This window comes from Balaenoptera ricei, chromosome 5, assembly GCF_028023285.1.
Source record: "Balaenoptera ricei isolate mBalRic1 chromosome 5, mBalRic1.hap2, whole genome shotgun sequence".
Classification (NCBI taxonomy): Eukaryota; Metazoa; Chordata; class Mammalia; order Artiodactyla; family Balaenopteridae; genus Balaenoptera; species Balaenoptera ricei.
In genome coordinates, this window is record NC_082643.1 from 141,434,605 (window position 1) to 141,453,138 (window position 18,534).

At 59.3% G+C, this 18,534-nt stretch overlaps 2 protein-coding genes across 10 annotated transcripts in view; one reads left to right on the plus strand and one right to left on the minus strand.

Moving 5' to 3' along the window:
• The first annotated feature begins 781 nt into the window (after positions 1 to 781).
• MFSD10 (major facilitator superfamily domain containing 10) lies at positions 782 to 6,010 on the plus strand. Of its 5 annotated transcripts, XM_059923712.1 has the most exons (14): positions 992 to 1,037; positions 1,630 to 1,830; positions 2,460 to 2,677; positions 2,779 to 2,875; positions 3,115 to 3,218; positions 3,524 to 3,682; positions 3,765 to 3,926; positions 4,189 to 4,297; positions 4,416 to 4,527; positions 4,786 to 4,894; positions 4,987 to 5,077; positions 5,207 to 5,254; positions 5,333 to 5,422; positions 5,623 to 6,010. In XM_059923712.1, the coding sequence occupies exons 3-14, from the start codon at positions 2,504 to 2,506 to the stop codon at positions 5,736 to 5,738; spliced, it is 1,371 nt and encodes a 456-aa protein (XP_059779695.1). In that variant the 5' UTR covers positions 992 to 1,037; positions 1,630 to 1,830; positions 2,460 to 2,503; the 3' UTR covers positions 5,739 to 6,010. The 5 variants fall into 5 exon arrangements, with proteins under 5 accessions (XP_059779700.1, XP_059779696.1, XP_059779695.1 ...); XM_059923717.1 differs by having other exon boundaries at positions 782 to 1,037; positions 5,333 to 6,010; XM_059923713.1 differs by lacking the exon at positions 5,207 to 5,254 and having other exon boundaries at positions 991 to 1,037.
• A 463-nt stretch (positions 6,011 to 6,473) lies between these two features.
• ADD1 (adducin 1) overlaps positions 6,474 to 18,534 on the minus strand; it is a 76,638-nt gene continuing 64,577 nt past the window's right edge. For 4 of the 5 annotated variants that reach the window (XM_059923710.1, XM_059923709.1, XM_059923707.1 and 1 more), the window contains exons 12-15: positions 18,176 to 18,265; positions 12,874 to 13,030; positions 10,409 to 10,507; positions 6,474 to 8,362 (exon numbers count right to left, since the gene is read on the minus strand). In XM_059923710.1, the coding sequence (XP_059779693.1) occupies positions 7,995 to 8,362; positions 10,409 to 10,507; positions 12,874 to 13,030; positions 18,176 to 18,265 (714 nt within the window). In that variant the 3' untranslated portion in view covers positions 6,474 to 7,994. Of the gene's footprint in view, positions 8,363 to 10,408; positions 10,508 to 12,873; positions 13,031 to 17,362; positions 17,456 to 18,175; positions 18,266 to 18,534 lie in introns of all 5 variants that reach the window. The other variant, XM_059923711.1, reaches the window with a different exon arrangement.

Sequence of the window (18,534 nt, forward strand, 5' to 3'; positions counted from 1 at the left end):
CCTCGGCTGGCAGCCCTGTCGGGTGGCCCTAACACATCAAGAAACCCATCCCTGGGACTTCCCTGGTGTCACAGTGGTTAAGAAGCCACCTGCCAATGCAGGGGACATGGGTTCGAGCCCTGGTCCGGGAAGATCCCACATGCCGCGGAGCAACTAAGCCCTTGTGCCACAACTACTGAGCCTGCGCTCTAGAGCCCGTGAGCCACAGCTACTGAGCCCACGCGCCTAGAGCCCGTGCTCCCAACAAGAGAAGCCATGGCAATGAGAAGCCCGCGCACCGCGACTAGAGAAAGCTCGCGTGCAGCAACGAAGAGCCAACGCAGCCACAGAAGTGACCATGGAGAGATTGGAGGATTTAGCCAGACTGGACATGTGGGAAGAGGGTGACTGATTCTGGCTCATCCAACAGGGAGGCTGGTGGGGAGAATCGGGAGTTTGATTTGGGGCGCTGTTAGGCCGTGTTGGGGCTCAGAAGGGTGGAGGGACAGGGCCAGAGCGCCCCCTGGTGGCAGGCGGGAGGGACAGATGAAGAGGCCACGTTGGATGAGATTTTTGCATCTTTACTTAATTTCTAGGATTGTTTAGAGATAGGTGTTTGCCAGGTGCGTGACTCCACAGATCTCGAAGGCCCTGGCAGGTGTCGGGGCCACAAACGGGGCTGGCTTCACCTCGCTGTGTAGGCCTGGCCTGCTGTTAACATCGTGCAGACTCAAGACTCCACCCACACGTAAACTCTCCTGCAGCTGTTGCTGCTTAAATTCGCCCAACCGCTGATCCCGGGGGCCTTGCTACTGAGTTCTGTGGTGGTGGAACGCGCCAGCAACAAGCTGATAAAGCCCCAGCTTTGGGTCCTGGGTCGCCAGAGCATACCACCTCTGCCCACCCCTGGGCCTCTCCACCCCACTGCAGGCACAGTCCTTGGAAATGTCAGTATTCACGTGGATGGCCCGTCCCAGCCCTGCCTCCTACTCCTTGCAAAGGGGCGTGTGTAGAAGGGGTCGTGGAAGAAGGTGGTTATGAAGCCGGAGTGTTTCCATGTGAGTACATTTGCCGACATATTGCCCAGCTCTTCCTCCCCTCTGCCGCGCGCCCACCAGCTCTTACCTCCACTGTGTCACGTGCAAGCTTCTAAGGGGGGGAGCACGGCTCAGGTGGAAGAGGTGAGCATCCCCCGAGCCTGGATAAAGGAACGCGTGTCCTCCTCAGGGAGAGCTAACACGTGTTCTCTTTGGTCGTAAGTGGAACAATTATACGTTAGGCAAAGTGTGACTGCTTGGATGTTTGAAATTTAGTGTCGTTTTCGGAGGAGTGTATGAGTGCTGAGCTGACGGGGTGGACTGTCCTTCCGGTTAGTTCGGCCACAGACGCCTGAATTTCAAGGGACGGAAGGGAAGCAGGAGGTGCCGGCAGGTCCTGAAGTCCGGAACCTCCAGCTGCCGTGGGGTCTCCCCCGGCGCGGGCCCAGGACCGAGCGCGCCCTGGGGGCACCTGCTCCTCCCCGCTGACCCCGGGGCAGGCGGGGCACCGGAAAGTCCTGACCTCACGCCCCCTCCTCCTCGCCGGCCCGTCCCGGCCGAGGCCCGAGGGTGGGCGAACCCGCGCCCCCGCACAGACGCCGCGTATCTGCAGGTGTATTTTGGACGGAGGCCTCCGACGGGAGTGGACGATGCGAGGAGGGTCCGGTCAGGGTGGACCCCGCCCAACGGCCCTCCGGACAGAGCGCCCAAAGCCCCGAGGTCCTCAGCGGGCGGGTCTTCACTCGGGCGCAGAGTCCGGGGGCAAATGGAACTGTGGCCTGTCAGGCGCCTCCGGTTGGATCCCTTCCCGCCGGTAAGCCGCTGCCGGACCCAATATCTGGCCGAGTCACGCGGCCTTAGAGGACCGGCCGAGGCCCCGCCCAGCAGCCGGAAGAGGGCGCGCAGGGCCGCCCACTTCCGGGCGGGCGTGGCGTGGTCGGCGTGCGCAGCCCGCTCGCCGGTCTATTCCGCCTTCGTCCGTCCGTCAGTCTGTCTTTGCGGAGCGTAGACCCCGCAGGTGCGGGATGGGGCGCGCGACCAGGGGCGGGCGGGTGTCTTGTTCTCCGGCTCGCGGGGCCGCCCCCGCCGCCCGCCCGGGCCTCAGTTTCCCCGGCCGCTCCGCCCGGGACCGTGGGGTGGCGGCGGGGGCGGGGAGGTGCCGGGGCCGCGATGCCCCACCCCGGCCCCTGGGACGGTTGGCCTCCGGGGCTGCGGCTTCTTTGCGTAACCCCCGCAGCCTGCGTTTCCTGCTGCCCAGGGTCGGGGGCAGGGTGCACAGAGGGACTCCTGTGTTGGGTCACGGGGCAGGCAGACCCTTTAGGCGCTCGCTGGCTCTTCGCGGGTTGGGGGCACGGCAGGAGCTGGGGGTCTGTTTCCCCCCAGGTAGGTGGGTGTGGGGCTGGGGTACCCAAACGTGCCCTCGTGCGACGTGCCGTCTTGCAGACCCGCCACACGCTCAGCCAGGCCGGATCGGAGCGGCCCCCATCATGGGCTGGGGAGCCGGCGGGAGCTGCACCCCGCGCCCACCCATCCGCCAGCAGCCGGCACCCGAAACCCGAGTGGTCGCTGTGGTCTTCCTCGGCCTCCTGCTGGACCTCCTGGCCTTCACCTTGCTGCTGCCCCTGCTACCTGCGCTGCTGGAGCGCCACGGCCGTGTGCAGGTGAGCACCCCCAGTCCCGATGCCGCTTCACCCCCGAAGGCTGTCCATTGCTCCAAGCCCCTCAGGGACTCCCCAGCCCGTCACACTTCCTTGTTCTCTAGGATCCTCTCTATGGCTCGTGGCAGCGCGGTGTGGACTGGTTTGCTGCAGCCATTGGGATGCCAGCCGAGAAGAGGTACAACACCGTCCTGTTCGGAGGTATGGTTCCTGAGCCGGGGCTGGGGGCCCACTTGGGTCTTGCCTTCCTGGTTCCTCCCTTCTCAGTCCCAGGTCCTGGTCCTCATATTCTCCCGCCTGGGCACTGTCTGTTCCTCCTCCAAGTGGGGGGTCTTGGGGCCATCTCAGCTCGAGGTCCGTGGCCTAGGAGTGCAGGGCCCAGCATGGTCCGACCCTTGGGGACTGGGCAGTGTGGTGACTGTGATCTCTGTCTCTTCCAGGTCTGATTGGCTCCGTCTTCTCCCTCCTGCAGTTCCTCTCGGCACCCCTCACGGGGGCCGTCTCTGACTGCCTGGGGAGGCGCCCGGTGCTGCTGCTCTCCCTGGTACGGGTGCCCACAGATGGGAGCCTCTTCCCGCCCACCAGCAGCCCTCTGGCGAGGCAGCTGTGGGCCCTCCACGGCCCCTCGTTGCCCCCTGGGGGTGGTGTTCGGGGGGGCGGTGGCTTCTGTGGCTAAGCGAGGCTGTGCCAGAGCTGCTCCTGCCACGGGGACACTGGGAACACAAGTGGCCCTTGGATGCTCCAGAACAGGGCAGGGTCCCAGGGTATTGCTTGGGCTTGCTGGCCCCTCTGTGGGCCCCTCCTGGCCTCAAGTGACCGTGCCTGCCCTTGGTCCCCGCCCTGAGGCAGGCAGGCTTGGCCACCTCGTATGCCGTGTGGGCCACTTCGAAGAGCTTTGCGGCCTTTCTGGTCTCCAGGATAATTGGGGGCATCAGCAAGGGGAATGTCAGCCTCTCCACCGCCATTGTCGCCGACCTGGGCTCGTCTCCCGCCCGCAGCAGGGGCATGGTGAGTGCACTTCAGGGGGCTTAGGGGTGGACGGGCTCCCGGGCCGGGTCTCCCTGCCTGGCTCAGGCAGTCTTCTCCCCAGGCAGTCATCGGGGTGGCCTTCTCTTTGGCCTTCACGCTGGGCCCCATGCTCGGCGCCTCCCTGCCCGTGGAGACGGCGCCCTGGTTGGCCCTGCTCTTCGCGGTCTCCGATCTGCTGTTCATCTTCTGCTTCCTGCCGGAGACGCTGCCCCCAGAGAAGCGGGTAAGGTGGGAGCCAGACAGGCGCAGGGGCTCGCTTCTGGGGCCTGCGGGGAGGCCGGGCCGCCCGCTCCCGGTGTCCAGACGCTCTTGGGACCACAGCGCCTCCTGGGGCCCCTGTGTTGCCCAAGTCCCCCTACCTCCAAAGCCTGGCAGGTGGACTGGGGGCAGGGGCGAAGCAGGTTCGGGTCAAGCCCACCCCCAGGCTGCGAGGCCTGGGGACACCACCAGCCTCGTCGCAGGCTCCTCAATCGTGTGCCTTCCAGGCACCGTCCATCACGCTGGGGTTCCGAGCTGCTGTTGACCTGCTCAGCCCCCTGGCCCTGCTCTGCTTCTCAGCCGTGGCGCGTGGCCCGGACCCGCCCATCGGAGTCAGTAAGGAGCGGGCCCCCTCGTGAGGGTAGGGCTGTGGCTCCCTCGGGCTGCCCAGGGTTCCCCGCCAGCTGCCATCGGGGCCCCCTTTCCGCTGACGTCCCCTTCCGCTGCTCCGCAGGGCTGGGCAGCCTGCGCCTGCTGGGCCTGGTCTACTTCCTCTATCTTTTCCTGTTCTCGGGCCTGGAGTTCACGCTGAGCTTCCTCGCGCACCAGCGCTTCCAGTTCCGCAGGTGGGAGCGTGGGGCCCCTGCCGGGACCCCGCCTGGGCACGCCCTGCCCTCTCCCCATCCTGAGGCCCCGCAGCCCCGCCGCTTCAGGGCTGACTCCTACCTTGGCCCGTCCCCCGGGGCCCAGCCCGGGATCCCGGGGCGGGCGGTGCCTCGCGCCGAGAACGGGTGACGCACGGGCCGTCACCCAGGCTGCCTGGCTCTGCGTGCGAGCAGCACGGGCGCAGCAGGGAAGGGGTGCTGATGGCTCGCTCCTCCCAGCCTAGAGCAGGGAAAGATGTTCTTCTTCATCGGCCTCACCATGGCCACCATCCAGGGCGCCTACGCCCGGCGGATCAGCCCTGGCGGGGAGATCGCAGCTGTGAAGCGGGTACGGGGGCTCCCCTGGGCGTGGGGGCAGGCAGCGCCCCGAGCTCTGCGGAGGCAGCGGGGTGGTCCTGAGACCGGCTGTGCCGCCCGCAGGCCATCCTGCTGCTCGTCCCCGCCTTCCTCCTCATCGGCTGGGGGCACACGCTGCCTGTGCTGGGCCTGGGGCTGCTGCTCTACTCCTTCGGTGAGTGAGTGGCCCTGACCAGGCTGGCGGGGGTGCGGTCAGGGGCCGGCGGCCGGGAATCCTGGAGGGTCGCACCCCTGCCGGCCCCTCCTCCAGGCTGACGGGCGCCTCCCTGATGTCCCCCACCAGCCGCTGCCATCGTCGTGCCCTGCTTGTCCTCCGTGGTCGCCGGCTATGGTGAGAGGCCCTTCCCTTGCCCGAGGTCACCGTGGGTGGCCCACAGGCCCCTGACAGCCTCTCCCTTTTCCCCCACAGGCTCTCCCGGGCAGAAGGGCGTGGTCATGGGCACGCTGCGGAGCCTGGGCGCCCTGGCCAGGGCTCTGGGGCCCACGGTGGCCGCCTCAGGTGAGGGCCGTGCAACAGCGCTCGGGGCATGCTGGGCGCCTGGGGAGGCCCCGCCAGGCCAGGGGACTGCTGGCCCGAGCTGGAGGCCACACAGCCCCTGCTGGCCGCCTCGGTCCCAGCCACTGAACGCCCCCCCCAGCTCAGCCCCGCCGTCTTGTGGGGCGGGGACCGTCGCCATCACCACCCTGCTGTCTCCGCAGTGTACTGGCTGGCCGGGGCTCGGGTCTGCTACACCGTGTGCGCGGGGCTCTTCCTGCTCCCCTTCTCCCTCCTGCGGAAGCTGAGGCCTCCGGCAGGGACGCTCAAGGCCGAGTAGCTGAGCCACCCCTACCCCAGAGCCGGGCAGCTGACGCAGGGAGTGGGAGGCCTGAGCCAGGACGGCTCCCCGCCCCCCAGCCCGGGGCTCAGCCCGGGGAGGCCCAGGACTCGCACTTGTGCCTGTGACACTCCTGTGTGGACCTGCCTGCCGGGATCAGACTCCAAAACCTTCCAGGCTTTCTGTTCACTTGTCTTTTTTATACTCAGCGAGACACAGGGTATATCAGCCAAGTCTCTGAATGACCAAATAAAGCAGCTGTTTTGTATCAAGTGCCTTTCTCCAGTGCCCAGCTCTGCCTCGACACACCCGCTGCCCAGGGAGACCCCCAGGCACCAGGAGCAGCAGCTGAACACGCGTTACAGCTCCACGGTCCGGAAGAGCACAAGGCTCTGCCCAGGCCCGCTTCCCTCCTTCTGCGCTGTAGCGAGGGGTGGACGGGCCGACGGGCCGCCCCCGGGTCAGCACTTACCAGGTGGTACTTGGGGTGTATCCGGCAGACTGGGGAGGAGCGACCCTTCCGCTGGGCTCCCCCCACCTCGCCTGGACCCTGCCCTCCGCCCCCTGAGGAAGAACAAGCGGGCACTGGGGTAGGGCACTTCCAGGTTAGAGAGTCCCCCGTGGTCCAAAGTGACAAACTGCGTGGGATCTTTTTTTAGAACATAAGATAAACTTCTGAAGTCCTATTTTAAAGGAACAAAGAAAAGGAATTCAGATGCAAGACGGCTTCCCAAGTTTAGACAAGAAAACTGCTTAAAGAATTTTATTTGTGAGTAAAACATGTTACAATGAAGAAAGGCTGTAGAACTTGTCCTCCCAAGCCTGTGTCTGTATATGCAACTAAACTTCATGTTGTAATACAAAGAGTTAAACTACAAAAATGAAATTAAAGTCATCGCATACGTGGGGTCAGAGGAAGGGATAAAAGGAAGAGCCCGCGGTTAACGGAGGTGCAGGGTGGGGGTGGAGAACTCTACCACCATCTTGGCAGGGAAACGACACACAGGAGAGAAGTGGCGTGCCGCCAGAAAGCTCGGAGCAGAGGTCAGCGCCATGCAGCCGCCGCAGGTCCTGCCTGGGTGTCGAGCGTGTGGGACCTGAGCCCACGTCGGGCACTGGGTCCCCCAAGGGCCCCTCCCCCCTCCTGGGGACCTGTCTGGGGGACAGGCCACTGTCGAAGAGACACCTGGCCACCCGCCAGTTCCCACTAAGCAGCTAGCCGCTATCTTCCAGGGATGTGAGTGCAGTGAAATTCACCCCGTGGCGCTGGAGGGCGGGGGAGGTGGGCTCCGCCAGTGACTGCACAGGGCGTCAGGTGGGACCCCTGGGGCCAACTCCTACCCCGAACTGCCTTCTGTCGAAGCGCGGGTACCCTCCAGGCTGCGCCGAGCCGAGGTTAAGAGCAGACCCCCCAGGAGAGCGCACGGAGCCCCGCTGCGCTCTGCCCCAGGCCCTGGGGAGAGAACGAAGCACAGCGCAGACCGTTCACTCACAGCGTGTAGGGGGAACTGCAGACGTGCTGAAAGGACATCTAGAAAGCACTCTTCCCCTCCTGATGCACCTTCCCTACGGACGACGGGGATCGAGAGCCCCCAGTGAGTAAGGAATGGAGCCGCAAGTCTGGTTTTGGCCGCGGGGGGCCGGTGAGACCATGCATAGGTTACCTGGGTGTACACAGGCCCGTCCGCTGCTGGGACTGCCGCCTCAGCCCAAACCCGCCTCTCAAAGTCCGCCACGGTGGCCTGGGCCATTGGCGGGGACACGAGTGTTCTCACAGGACCATGGCTTTGTGTATCCAAACAAATGAGATCACTGAGCAGAAAATGCCAGCAAGAAGCTACAGGTCTGATTCAGTCACCCGAGACCTCGGGGTGAAGGGAGGCTAGCAGAGACGGGGCACGGATTACTTCACAAGAGAAGGAGAGCAGGAGCGGTCGAGGCCAGAGCTGGCAGGGCCGCCCCCGATCCAGCCAGAACCTGGACTTAGCTAAGCCCCTGGGGACAGCGTGTCCCCGAGGGGCTCATGAGATGGGCCGAGGTGGACGCAGAGGCCAAGTCTCCCCCAGCACCTGAGGCTGCGGGCCGGGCCGCTGCGCACACGAGGTTCGCACCGGTCTCCGTGGGGATTTGGTCACGCCGCGAGGGGAGCGCTAGCTACACAGGGGTGGGCCTTTTGCATTCCATTACACAAGAAGACACGGGCATGAGACACGATCGGGGACAGTCTGGTGGCATCGGTTTGTGCAGGAAGGGCCTTCAGGAGTCGCTCCTCTTCTTGCTCTTCTTCAGGAAGGAGGGAGTGCGGAATTTCTTCTTCTTTTTGGAGGGGGACTTGCCCGGAGACCCATCACTGCCAGGGTCCACAGCAGCCCCCTCCTCGGCAGCCGGGGAGGCGGCCTCGTCAGCCGCCTGGGCTGTGACTGGCTCAGGGACGGCCGCCGAGGGGGACCTGGTGGGGCCTGGAGGGCCCCCTGCTTCACAAAGCCCCTCTTCCTCCTCCTCCTCCTCCTCCAATGTCGGGAAGCAGAGCGCTTCTGAAGGCTCATCAGGGGACAGGTCAGGGAGAGTCGGCGTGAAGGTGGCGGCATCACTGTCGTCTCCGGAAGCCGGCTCCTGCGGCAGGTCTGGGGGGAGGGGTGGGAGAGGCGAGGTTAGAGGGCGACTGCCTGGACCTCCAAGGGGGATCGCAAGCGCCCTGCACCAAACAAGAGTAAGAAGCTGTCAGTAAGATCTACTCTGCTTCAGGCTGGCTGCAGCTCACAGTGCAAAACGTGGGCTCAACCTCAGGGTGGTTTTTAGCTCCTTCTCATGGACAACATGCCGACAAAGCCAGACAGAGTCCCAGGGCTTCGGTCCCCAGTCACAGAGACGGTGATGAAGGCAAGTGGAAACATTTTCAGTATTGCAACGTCTGCGTTAAACACTTGAACCCTTTTAAAGGACACGTGTTAGTAATCCTGAAATCAAGCCTAAATTTGTATCCACGACACCTGGTCTCCCCCAAGGAGAAAACTATATAAAGCTGTGGCAGCTGGTAGAAAACTATGAGTTGATTCCCAGACCCCCATCAACATCAACACCAAACAAAGGCCATTTTAGGCTGGAGAGTTAAAAAAGACATGAACGCTAAGGTAAGGGACGGGCAAAAAATTCAAGCCCCCTTAACATTTTGAACATAGAAACATAAAAGAGCCAAATGGAACTTATTTTAAAGAAACAGCCTGAGGACTGGTTTCTACACTGACCCTGGGGGAAACCAGTTTTGTAGATTTTTTAAAATAGTCCACCAAGTCACCAGCCACTGGCAGGTTAGGCAACAGCAAACCTTCAGTGCCTGGAAATCTAGCCAAACGTCTGGAGGTGAGCAGAGGCTGGGCTGGGCTGAGGTGCGGAGGCGCGGCTGCAGGGGGCTGGGCGGGACGGTTAGGACTCACTCCGCGAAGCATGCACAGGTGGCCTGTGGGTGCTCAGGGGAACTCTGACCATCTGACAAATGTCACATTGGGAAAACAGCACTAAATGTCACTCTTCCACCCCCTCAAATTAAGCTTAAGCACCCAGTTTAAGCAAAGATCCAAACACATGCGACCCCCGTGCAGCAGGTGGCAAAATCCCAGCCTGAGTCTAGTCTAGACTTGTCTCGAAGGCTCAACAGGACCACGTGGTCCCTCTGAAACTTCTGAGACCCACAGTGCTCGGAGCAGCGCCGCCTCGGCCCTGGGGGGACTCGAGGACAGGCTGCCCACCGCACAGCTCAGGGGACCCAGCCCCTTCCAGGAAGGCCACTGCCCAGAATGGAGGAACTGGGTAAAAGAAGGGCCTTTGTTTTTATTTTGAATAAACAAAAAACAAAAATTAATAAGCAACAAAGAAGCAGGAGAATGAGGCAAAGCACAGGGAATTCCGATTAAACAGCAGAGGGCCAGGCAGCAGGCGGTACTTACTATGGTAACAGGTACTCTTTAGCACATCCACCTCCTGTTTGTAACGCAGCCACAGGAAGAGAAAAGCACAGGTAGAGAATCTATGCATTCAGTCACAGCCATCGGGTTACAGAAGGAGAATGGCCAGGCCATTCTTGTGGACACAGAAAAGGGCAGGAGGTGAGCCACAGGCTCCCGACAGGCACGGGAAGCACAACGTACAAGACCGAGGGACAGACACGCAGGCCACACGTCACAGAAACACGGTGGGTGGTCTGAGAGGCCAGGGGAGGCGGGCACTCTCCACGGACTGGGAAATATGGCCAAAGAATGCAGCCCTGTGGCCCAGACACAACGGAGGACGTTTCCGGGGGTGATCCGAGCACAGGAAGGTCTAGGAAATGTGCAAGCAGTGGGCAAAACTGACATCATGAACGAAGGCAGGTTCTGATCCCCAACGACTGTCCTCCCACCTGTGACATCACGCTAACGAATCTGTGTTGCCTCAAGTTACCCCGGACAGAACCAGCACGGGAGCAGAGGAGGCTGGGCGAGCTCAGAGCGGATGACGTACTGTTTTCCATGCAAACACACTCGGCTGTTAGTGTCAGTTCAACTACTGCCACACTCAGCTGCTTTTCTTACACAAAGCCACGAAGTTCGGCCCCTCCTGGCGATGCCACCCCAGGCGGCCGTGCACCCTCCCACACGGGGCGGCCGCATACCCACCTCCAGCCGAGAGCTCACCTTCCTCCAGCTTGATGGGGGCGCTGGGGGGAGTGTGGGGGGCAGCAGGGGGCTCCGGAGGGCTCTCTTCTTTGTCTTCTCTAGTCTCGTCCAGATTCTCTGCAGGTGCACATAGGGCAGAAAGAGCGCGGTGAAGGCCTTTGGACACGGTGGGCCTCCCCTCGCCCCTTCCCGGGCGGACGGGCCCTCCCGCCCTGCCCATCGGGCTGCCTCGGGGAGGGCGGGAGGGGCTGCTCAGGGCGCAAGCAAGAGCCCAAGAAGGGAAGGGCTCGCAGCCGCTGGCCTCAACCTTTTCCCCATTCCTACCCGAAAGAGGACAAAGGAAGCCACTCCTGACGGGGCTGTGGATCTCGGTTTGAGAATCTGCCAGAGCTGCCTCTGTGACGGGCTGTGACCGGTGACCCCCAGCCTGTCCTCTCCTGTCCTCTGGTGAGGGGCCATGTCCTCACCATCCTGCCTCTCCCGCTGCTGAGCAAGAGCCCAGGGTCCCAAGCACCCTCGCCCTACCTGCCACCTCAGGGGACATTACAGGAGCGTGACCTTGGTTTTAATTTGTTATTTAGAGCATTTTCTACCAATAATTTAAACTTAGCAGTTGTAACACATATTTTTATTTTCTATAGTAAAATATGCTAAGGAACAGAGGAAAAATTACAAGAACTAGGACTCAGGATCCTGAAATTCCAAGTCTGCCTCTCATTTAGGGAAAAATATATACCAGTATTATCTTAATTCCTTAAATCTCCTTCTCTCATTGAAACTTTTCACGTTAATAGCTTCGGACCAACTTGCTTCCCCAAGTCCCCCGAGCCTACAGCTCCCTTCCTGAAGCCAAGTGTCTCTAAACAGAGGCCTTCACACCTCCTGCCTGAGTGAACAAATTCCTTCAGCCAGGAAAAGAAGCCAAAGGCCAGGGGCTTTCTTCCTCGTGCCTGAGGTGCTGCCTTTGACAGACAGCCTGAGGTCACCCGCGGCACACACTACCCGCCCCCCACCGCCGTGCCCAGAGCCAGCACCAGTGCTGGGCAGGGGCTTCCTGGCAGTGGCCCCTGGCTGCCACTCCCACTGCCGACGGCTCTGTGATCACACAGCACGACCACAGCTGTCCCCGTCCACACTCACTCACTTGCTGTGACATCACTCCTCATGCAGCCTCACATATAGAGGAAGTATTTGTGTCTTGTGGTTTAACTCAAAAAAAAAAAAAAAAATCCAGGTTTCCCAGACACTGGAAGGGTCTGAGTCCAAAGGGCAGACACACATATGTGTGCACAGGACCTGGGATTAGGCTACAGGACCAGTAGCTCAGGCCCACACACCAGTTCTTGCTCTAAGGCAAGTAATTATGGCCATAGCTCAGACACAGCTGTCTACAGGGCTGCATGCACCGTTCAGGAGGTGATCAGAATTCGTGCTGTGACCAGAAGATCAGGCTCACTCTGAATCTATGTGCAGCAAACCTTAATTTTAATGCATATATAACAAAGTGACAGGCAGTGATGGTGGTGTAACACACTGAAAAACAATTCAGCAGTTTTTTTGCACAACTCAAATTCCAATAGCAGCTATGTGATGCATTATGTAATTGGTCTAAAACAAGACTAAAAAAGAAAAAGTTAAATTGGGGCAAATCAGAGGTTGCATTTGAAGCGGGAATAGTTCCCAGGATGGTCCCCCACTGACCTGGAGGGCTGCTCCCAAGAGGAAGAAGCGTGGGCCATCCTACGGTCCCGCGGACAGCAGCATGAAGCTCCTGGAGGGGACGTCGTGTCCCAGGGTCTTCGTGGTAACCAACCCAGGGCACTCAGGGACAGTGATTCAGACCCACTGAGCCTTCGTGTCAGAGGCAGTGGGAGGCTGGCTTCTCTCTTAGTTCTCAAAATGTTTGGATGTGCTTTTAAAAACCTGAAGTTTGAAACAAGCTGCTCCAAGAGGTTCTGGCTCTCAGAGCCATTTATTTTCCTTTGTTGTAAAATAGTCCCAACATGTTTTACAAAAATATGACCTCCTATGTCAGTGAGCTACCAAGAGAAACAAAGGCTGCACCAGCACTGGCCACACCCTTCACAGGGTCTGGAAAGATGCCAGAGAGCCCGACACGCTAGTCCCTGGGCCTGTGACCATGCCCAGCCAGGGAGCTCTCGGGGCTTACGGAGAAAAAGAGTCCGTGAGAAAACTCCAAGCCGTGACTGCAGCTGGGATGAAGGTGGGAGGAGACCGCGTGCAGGGGTGCAGGTCACAGACCCGGGCCGGCCTCCGCCACACGCGGCCTTGTTCTTGGGAACAGATTTCTCTACTCCGCCCTCTCCGGGAGCAGAGCAGGACGTGCAGAGACCGGCACGCTGGGCTTACCTTTCCTCGCCACCTACAGTCAGCACAGGACAGAGGAGCCCCCAGAGTGCTCCCTGCCGCCTCTGCACCCACGAGCCGGCCCTGCGGCGCCCCGGACCCGCGAGCTTGCTCACCTTCAGGGCCCTTCTGCTTGCGCTCCACCTCTCTGCGGTAGTCCTCCAGCTCGCGGTCGGTGAGCGTGTTGAAGGGGTTGGGGCCCGCGGTGCTCACGATGACGTGGGGCTGGTACTCCTTCTCAATGATGGCCTTGGAGGCCGTCACTAGCTCGCCCTGCGGACAGAAAGGGACGGCTGGTCCGCAAGAGCCCCGCCGCTCCAGGACTCTCCCTCCTCCCGGGCAAGGGGGGGCGGGGCGCACACACATCCCTGAGCGGCAGCCCGGGTACGGCCCGAGGCCCTGACGCTTAGACTGAGCGGCAGCCTTCAGCAGCAGACTGAGAAACACATGCAACAGGGCAGAGACTCCTAGGAAAGTCCTTCAGACTTCAGAAGCAGAGGCACCAACGTGCAGATCAAGTGTGTAGAGCATCCCAGGGAGAGGCCCATCTCCTCACAGACAGACAGGGATGGATGCAAAAGGGGACTTTTAAAGTCAATTACCCTCCTCCCAAACCAGAAAATGTCATGATCCCAACACTCAGGTAGGTGTGCTCAGAAATGTGCTTATGTTCTAAGAGCACAGAAAAGTTCTGTTCTTTTGACTGTGCATTTGATTTGTAACTAGATCCTGTAACTTACCCCAAAACATTAAGAGGTAACAGAATGTCACAAAACACCAGCACTTGTCTGAGGAATTTGGAAAACTGTAAGAATTTATACAAAAGAAAAAAGAAAGCTTAAGCAAAGCGAAGCACACAGGTGGCCCGGTCCTCAAGGAGGAGGCCGACGCAGCCAGGCGCACAGGCAGGGAGCAGCGGGCAGCCCGCGGGCGCTTCGCCCGCCCACCCTCGCCTGCCCAGCGCAGCTCTGTGCCCCGCAGCTCGCCAGCTTGGCCCCCACACGCTCTGGGGCCCAGTTTTGAGAAAGTTAACCAGAACCCAAGCACGTGCCCATTACTTAATGAGAACTTCTGGAAGCCAGTGAAAACAGGAGAATCCACAATCGTTTCGATGCCAGGCCTGGCCCGGCAGCGCTCTCCTCGGTGGGCGAACACCAAAGGGAGAGGGCGTGCCAGCGACGTGCATGAGAGACAGGGCCAGGCCGAGTCCCAGGACATTCAGCTCACCGGTCAGCTGCTCCCCTGGGAACCTGGGCTGAGCAGTCACCGTCCAGCGACATGGACCCCAGGCGAGAGAAGGAAAAGGCTGGAATCCGCAACCTGTGCTCAGAGAGCCTCGAGATCGGAAATCAGCTGCCTAGATGGGGAGGGGGCTCCTTCTGAGCAGGCCCGACCCCAGGTCGACTGGCTTTTCCTTCAGAAGTAGCCCAGCCTCCCCAGACAGGGATTGGATCCTCGTCTGCCACGAGTTAGCTCTGTGGCCTGAGACAAGCCCCTTGCCGTCCACGGGCCTGTTTTACAGGCCTCGCGAGGGGCCTGCCGGGCTGACCGCAGCTAAGACGTGCTGAGCACTAACATCCTAGGATCTACGGCAACTAGGGAACTGCGTTTGCATCCTGGTATCACTGCCAGTAAAATGAGATGGAGATTCGAGCTTTCAGAGAAATGTTTACATCATTTAAATCAAATGATCAGTCAACTGCCACGGAGACGCCCTGTGGTCAAGCAAGGTCCTTTCTGTCTGGAACACCTGGCCCTCGAGGTGCAGCATGGCCGGTTCCTGCCCCCACTGGCAGGGAGCTCCCTCCTCCAAATTCCTCAGCTGAGGGCCGAGCTGCCTTCCAGACCAGCTCTGAACAGATCCAGGGACACAGGGACCCTGTTATTCTGGAGGGAAGGGGACACAGATACGCTTGAGATGCAGAGGGACGCAGGCCCGCTGTGGAGCAACCCAGGCCGAGAAACCAGGATGTGCAGTGGCTGCTCCCGCCAGCAGGCCCCGCGGAGACTCTCGCTGCTGCCGTCACTTGGAGCCACCACCACGGGCTCTAAGCAGGACAGACGCCCAGCAACTACGTCTGCCCCGACTGACACCGCCTGTGTGGGATGACAGCTCCAGCTCCGAAGCTGTGCAAACCTGGTCTAGTGCCCTGACCTCTCTGAGCATCAGATTTTCACCTGTAAAACCTACTCAGGTTTGAATTTACACTCCAGGTGCGGGGCCACACACACACTAGGTGCTCAACACCAAGTGCACCGGGAGAGTCCACAAGTTGGGCCGCAGGCCTCCTCGCATTTCTACCACGCGGCAGGGGGCTGCAGGCACACGCGGCAACAGGGAAGCTCGCGCTACACAAATCGCACAACAGAGTTCTTCCCCGCGCTGGACAACTTTCAGCGTACACCTTCCCACCCTGGTCTCTAACAACTCGATTCGCTCGTAATGAGGTCCAGAAGGCTGCATGCCGGCTCGCGCAGCACTGGAGTCGAGCGCGCCTGCAGCAGGGCTCAGCATTCCTTTCAGAACCGGAGTGTCGGGCTGTGGCTGGCAACTCACCGCCCCTCCCCCGTCAGAAGACACCCCCTGCCCTGGGTGAACAGCTGTCACCACGCGGGAGAGATGGGGGCAAAGCAAAGTCCTTCCAGAAAAGCCCCAACTTCTCAAGTCCCAAACACCTGCTCCTCAGGTTCTCAAACAGGAAGCAAGTATCCATACACTTGCCTTACCGGGAAGAGGATGTGTTTAGAACCTTAACAACCCCAGTCCTTCCCTGGTCAAGGAGAACTCAACTTGCCAGCAAGCAGTGCCATCTTCCAGGAGTAATGCCGTCTGCATCTTGAGGTCCACACTAAAGGATGTGGACACAGACCCAGTCAAGGACACTGGCGGAGTCAAAGCACACTCTCACCCCTGGAATGAGACGTGCGTAGTGGGAAGAAGACCAGGGGTGCAAATGTGAGCACCAGGAGGCGGATGATGGAGGAAAACCAGGAACAGAAATCCGTGTCCAGGGGCGTCGACATCTCCCCAACCGGGAGCAGTCTCCTCGGCTAACCGCACCGGACACGGCACTCACAGCGGCATGCTGTTCAGATCTGCTGTGGGGAGGATGCCGGAATCTCCAGGAATCTCACTCCCACAGACTCTTAACTTCCCAGCCAGGCACGAGGGGGGCCCTACGTACAACACTTCACGAAGTGGTCGCAGGTGCCTGGGACGCACGCCCAAGTCTGAGCACCACGCGGTGAAGCAAAAGCCAGAGTGCAACTGGAGGAGGAGCACCCTCCAATCCAGCTCGCCAGTCCGCCCTCCAGACAGCCCTCACAGGAGCAAACAGAGACCGCCAAGCGCGAGAGAACGCCAGAGAGACCGCACAGCAGTGACTGCGCACTGGCCTGAGCCCACCAAGCTGGAGGCGGCTCTGGGCTCTCACAGTAAGCACCCTGGGGCCATGGGCTCAGCACTCTGGACGCATCTGAGAGAAAGAATTATGAGCTACCAAGATCACAACAGCTTATGGTCCAAAGTCGCAACATGAAAAACAAGCAACGGGGGTAAGAAGACATCTTTCTCCCTTGCTCTGAGAAGTTCCCCTAAGAATGGTAGCTGCAAGTACATTCTAAGGACAAGGAAAAATGGGGCCCATTGAATTAATATATAAATGTGCAAGAAAACTTTACCAGCAGGGCTTCCAGACAGGAATATAGAATCATTAGTGCAAATCTGATTTCTCTGGCAATGGGAACATTGATAAAATGATATTTGCATCTCACTGGAGGTGTATTAATCGAAAGAGACCCTGAAAATTTCCTTTGAACACAGGGTACACACCACTAAGACACTCAGCCGTGTGGTCGGCCACTCTGGCTCTACACACTAGCAGCCTGAGTGTGTAGAGGGTTTCCTTCCACCTGGGCAAGTTACACCAGATACATTTTCCACCTACGGTACGTGTCAGGCACCCACGTACACAGAGAAATTACAATTCTGGGTTTCAAATTTTCATAAGTATTTTTTCCCCCTTGCAACACTTAAAACAATTATCTAGGTTTTATTTTTTGTTTTTTTTTTTTAAGGTAAAAATACATTTCCTCAACAAGGGCTGGCAAAGACTGTCCTGTTTTATTTCCCATTCCTCTGAAATGACGTCTTTCAGTCATACAGCCCCTGGATGCCGTGTTCATTGCGCCCCCGGTCACAGCTGAGCGAGCGAAGGCAGACGGTCTCACGGGGCAGCCGACAGCTCACAGTACACCCGTGAGCCTCCTGCAACCGGCACCTTGTAAAAGGCAAACTCCCAGATCCCCACACATGCACCCACCAAAGTCACATGCAGAACTTCAGAAACATCCCTAAGATCAGCCATTTCTCAGCACAACGTAAAAATGCTGAAAATTGTAAAAATAACCTCATACAAAATGCTTTATTTAAAGAACCGAATAAGCAGAACAGAACCTTTTGTACGATCTCACAAATTAATTGAGAGATCCGTTTAAAGCTCCTGCGATACCTAAGACAATACCTAGCGAGGGCGACAGGTGAGGGGCGGGGCGGGTAAAGAGCAGGGCGTGCCAACAGGTAGCTGAGGGCGGGGTGGTGAGTACCTTTCTAAAAGAGAGAGACTTAGCGGGACTAAAGGTCTGCTCTGTACGCTCGAGCCCTTCGATTGTTTCCGTACAGTCAGAGAGGGGCGCGTCCTGCAACAGTAAACTGAGTCGTCAGAGCCCACCAGGCCCGGCTGTGGAACATCAACGAGAGCACAGGATGGAGCCAGCTGAGAGCATGCAGCGGGACAGCCGTCAACAGCGATGCAGCGGTGATGGCGGTGCAACGTGCAAACACGGGCCACAGAACCAGGACCGCGGCTGGCCAACGTCAGAAAATGCAACAACAATCACCAACCCCGGTGAGTCATGTTTAAAACATTCGGTGGCAACTTAATTTTCAGAGATAACTACTCACACAATTATCTTCAATGTGCCGTGAGGTACAATCCTTTTACAGAAATGCGTGTAAATGTGGACCACATTTACAGGAACCCTCTGCACTTTTCCCCAAGCAGCACTTTGTTGTGGACAGCAATCTATACAAGAACCAAAGTACACGACACCCACCCTCTTCCAGCGTTGTACACAGTTCACCGCTAACACCGGGCGAACCCAGGCCCTCAGCCAGGCATGCACGACATGGAGCTGGGCTGGAGGGGGACACGGCCCTGGGCATGCTTATGCTTGGTCTACCACTCAAGGAGGAGTGGCTGGGTTCCTTCTTATCATGAAGACTTTGAACAAAGAAAACTGGCTGCCTAGGACACTTACCTCATAGTCATTCTCTCCCAACTTAAGAATAATTTTGGAGCGGGCAGTCATTAGAGCCACCACCCACTCACTACCATCAGAGACATCCTGAGCTCTCACCTGGACGAGGCTCCTGTCCATCACTACACCACACAACACCTGGGACTGGGGGCCAGCCGTCTTAATGTCCTGTAGGTTCTGCTCTCGAATCTGAGGATGGCAAGAAGGGAAACACACATCAACAGTACAGAGAAACCTCGCTGTGACTGAAAGTCACCGTTTGTGCGCTTGGGCCCCCCAGCACAAGCTGCTCTTCTGTTCTGCCCTGCACCCCAGTGGGTCCTGCGTGACCACCGTGCCCGCTTAACGGTGCTGGTCCAGCCCGATTAGTAATTCATGGGTCTGAGGAGACGGAGGGCCCCTTCCAGACGACTTCGGCAGGCACACACCTCACTGAACTCACTAACTCGAGGGGAGGC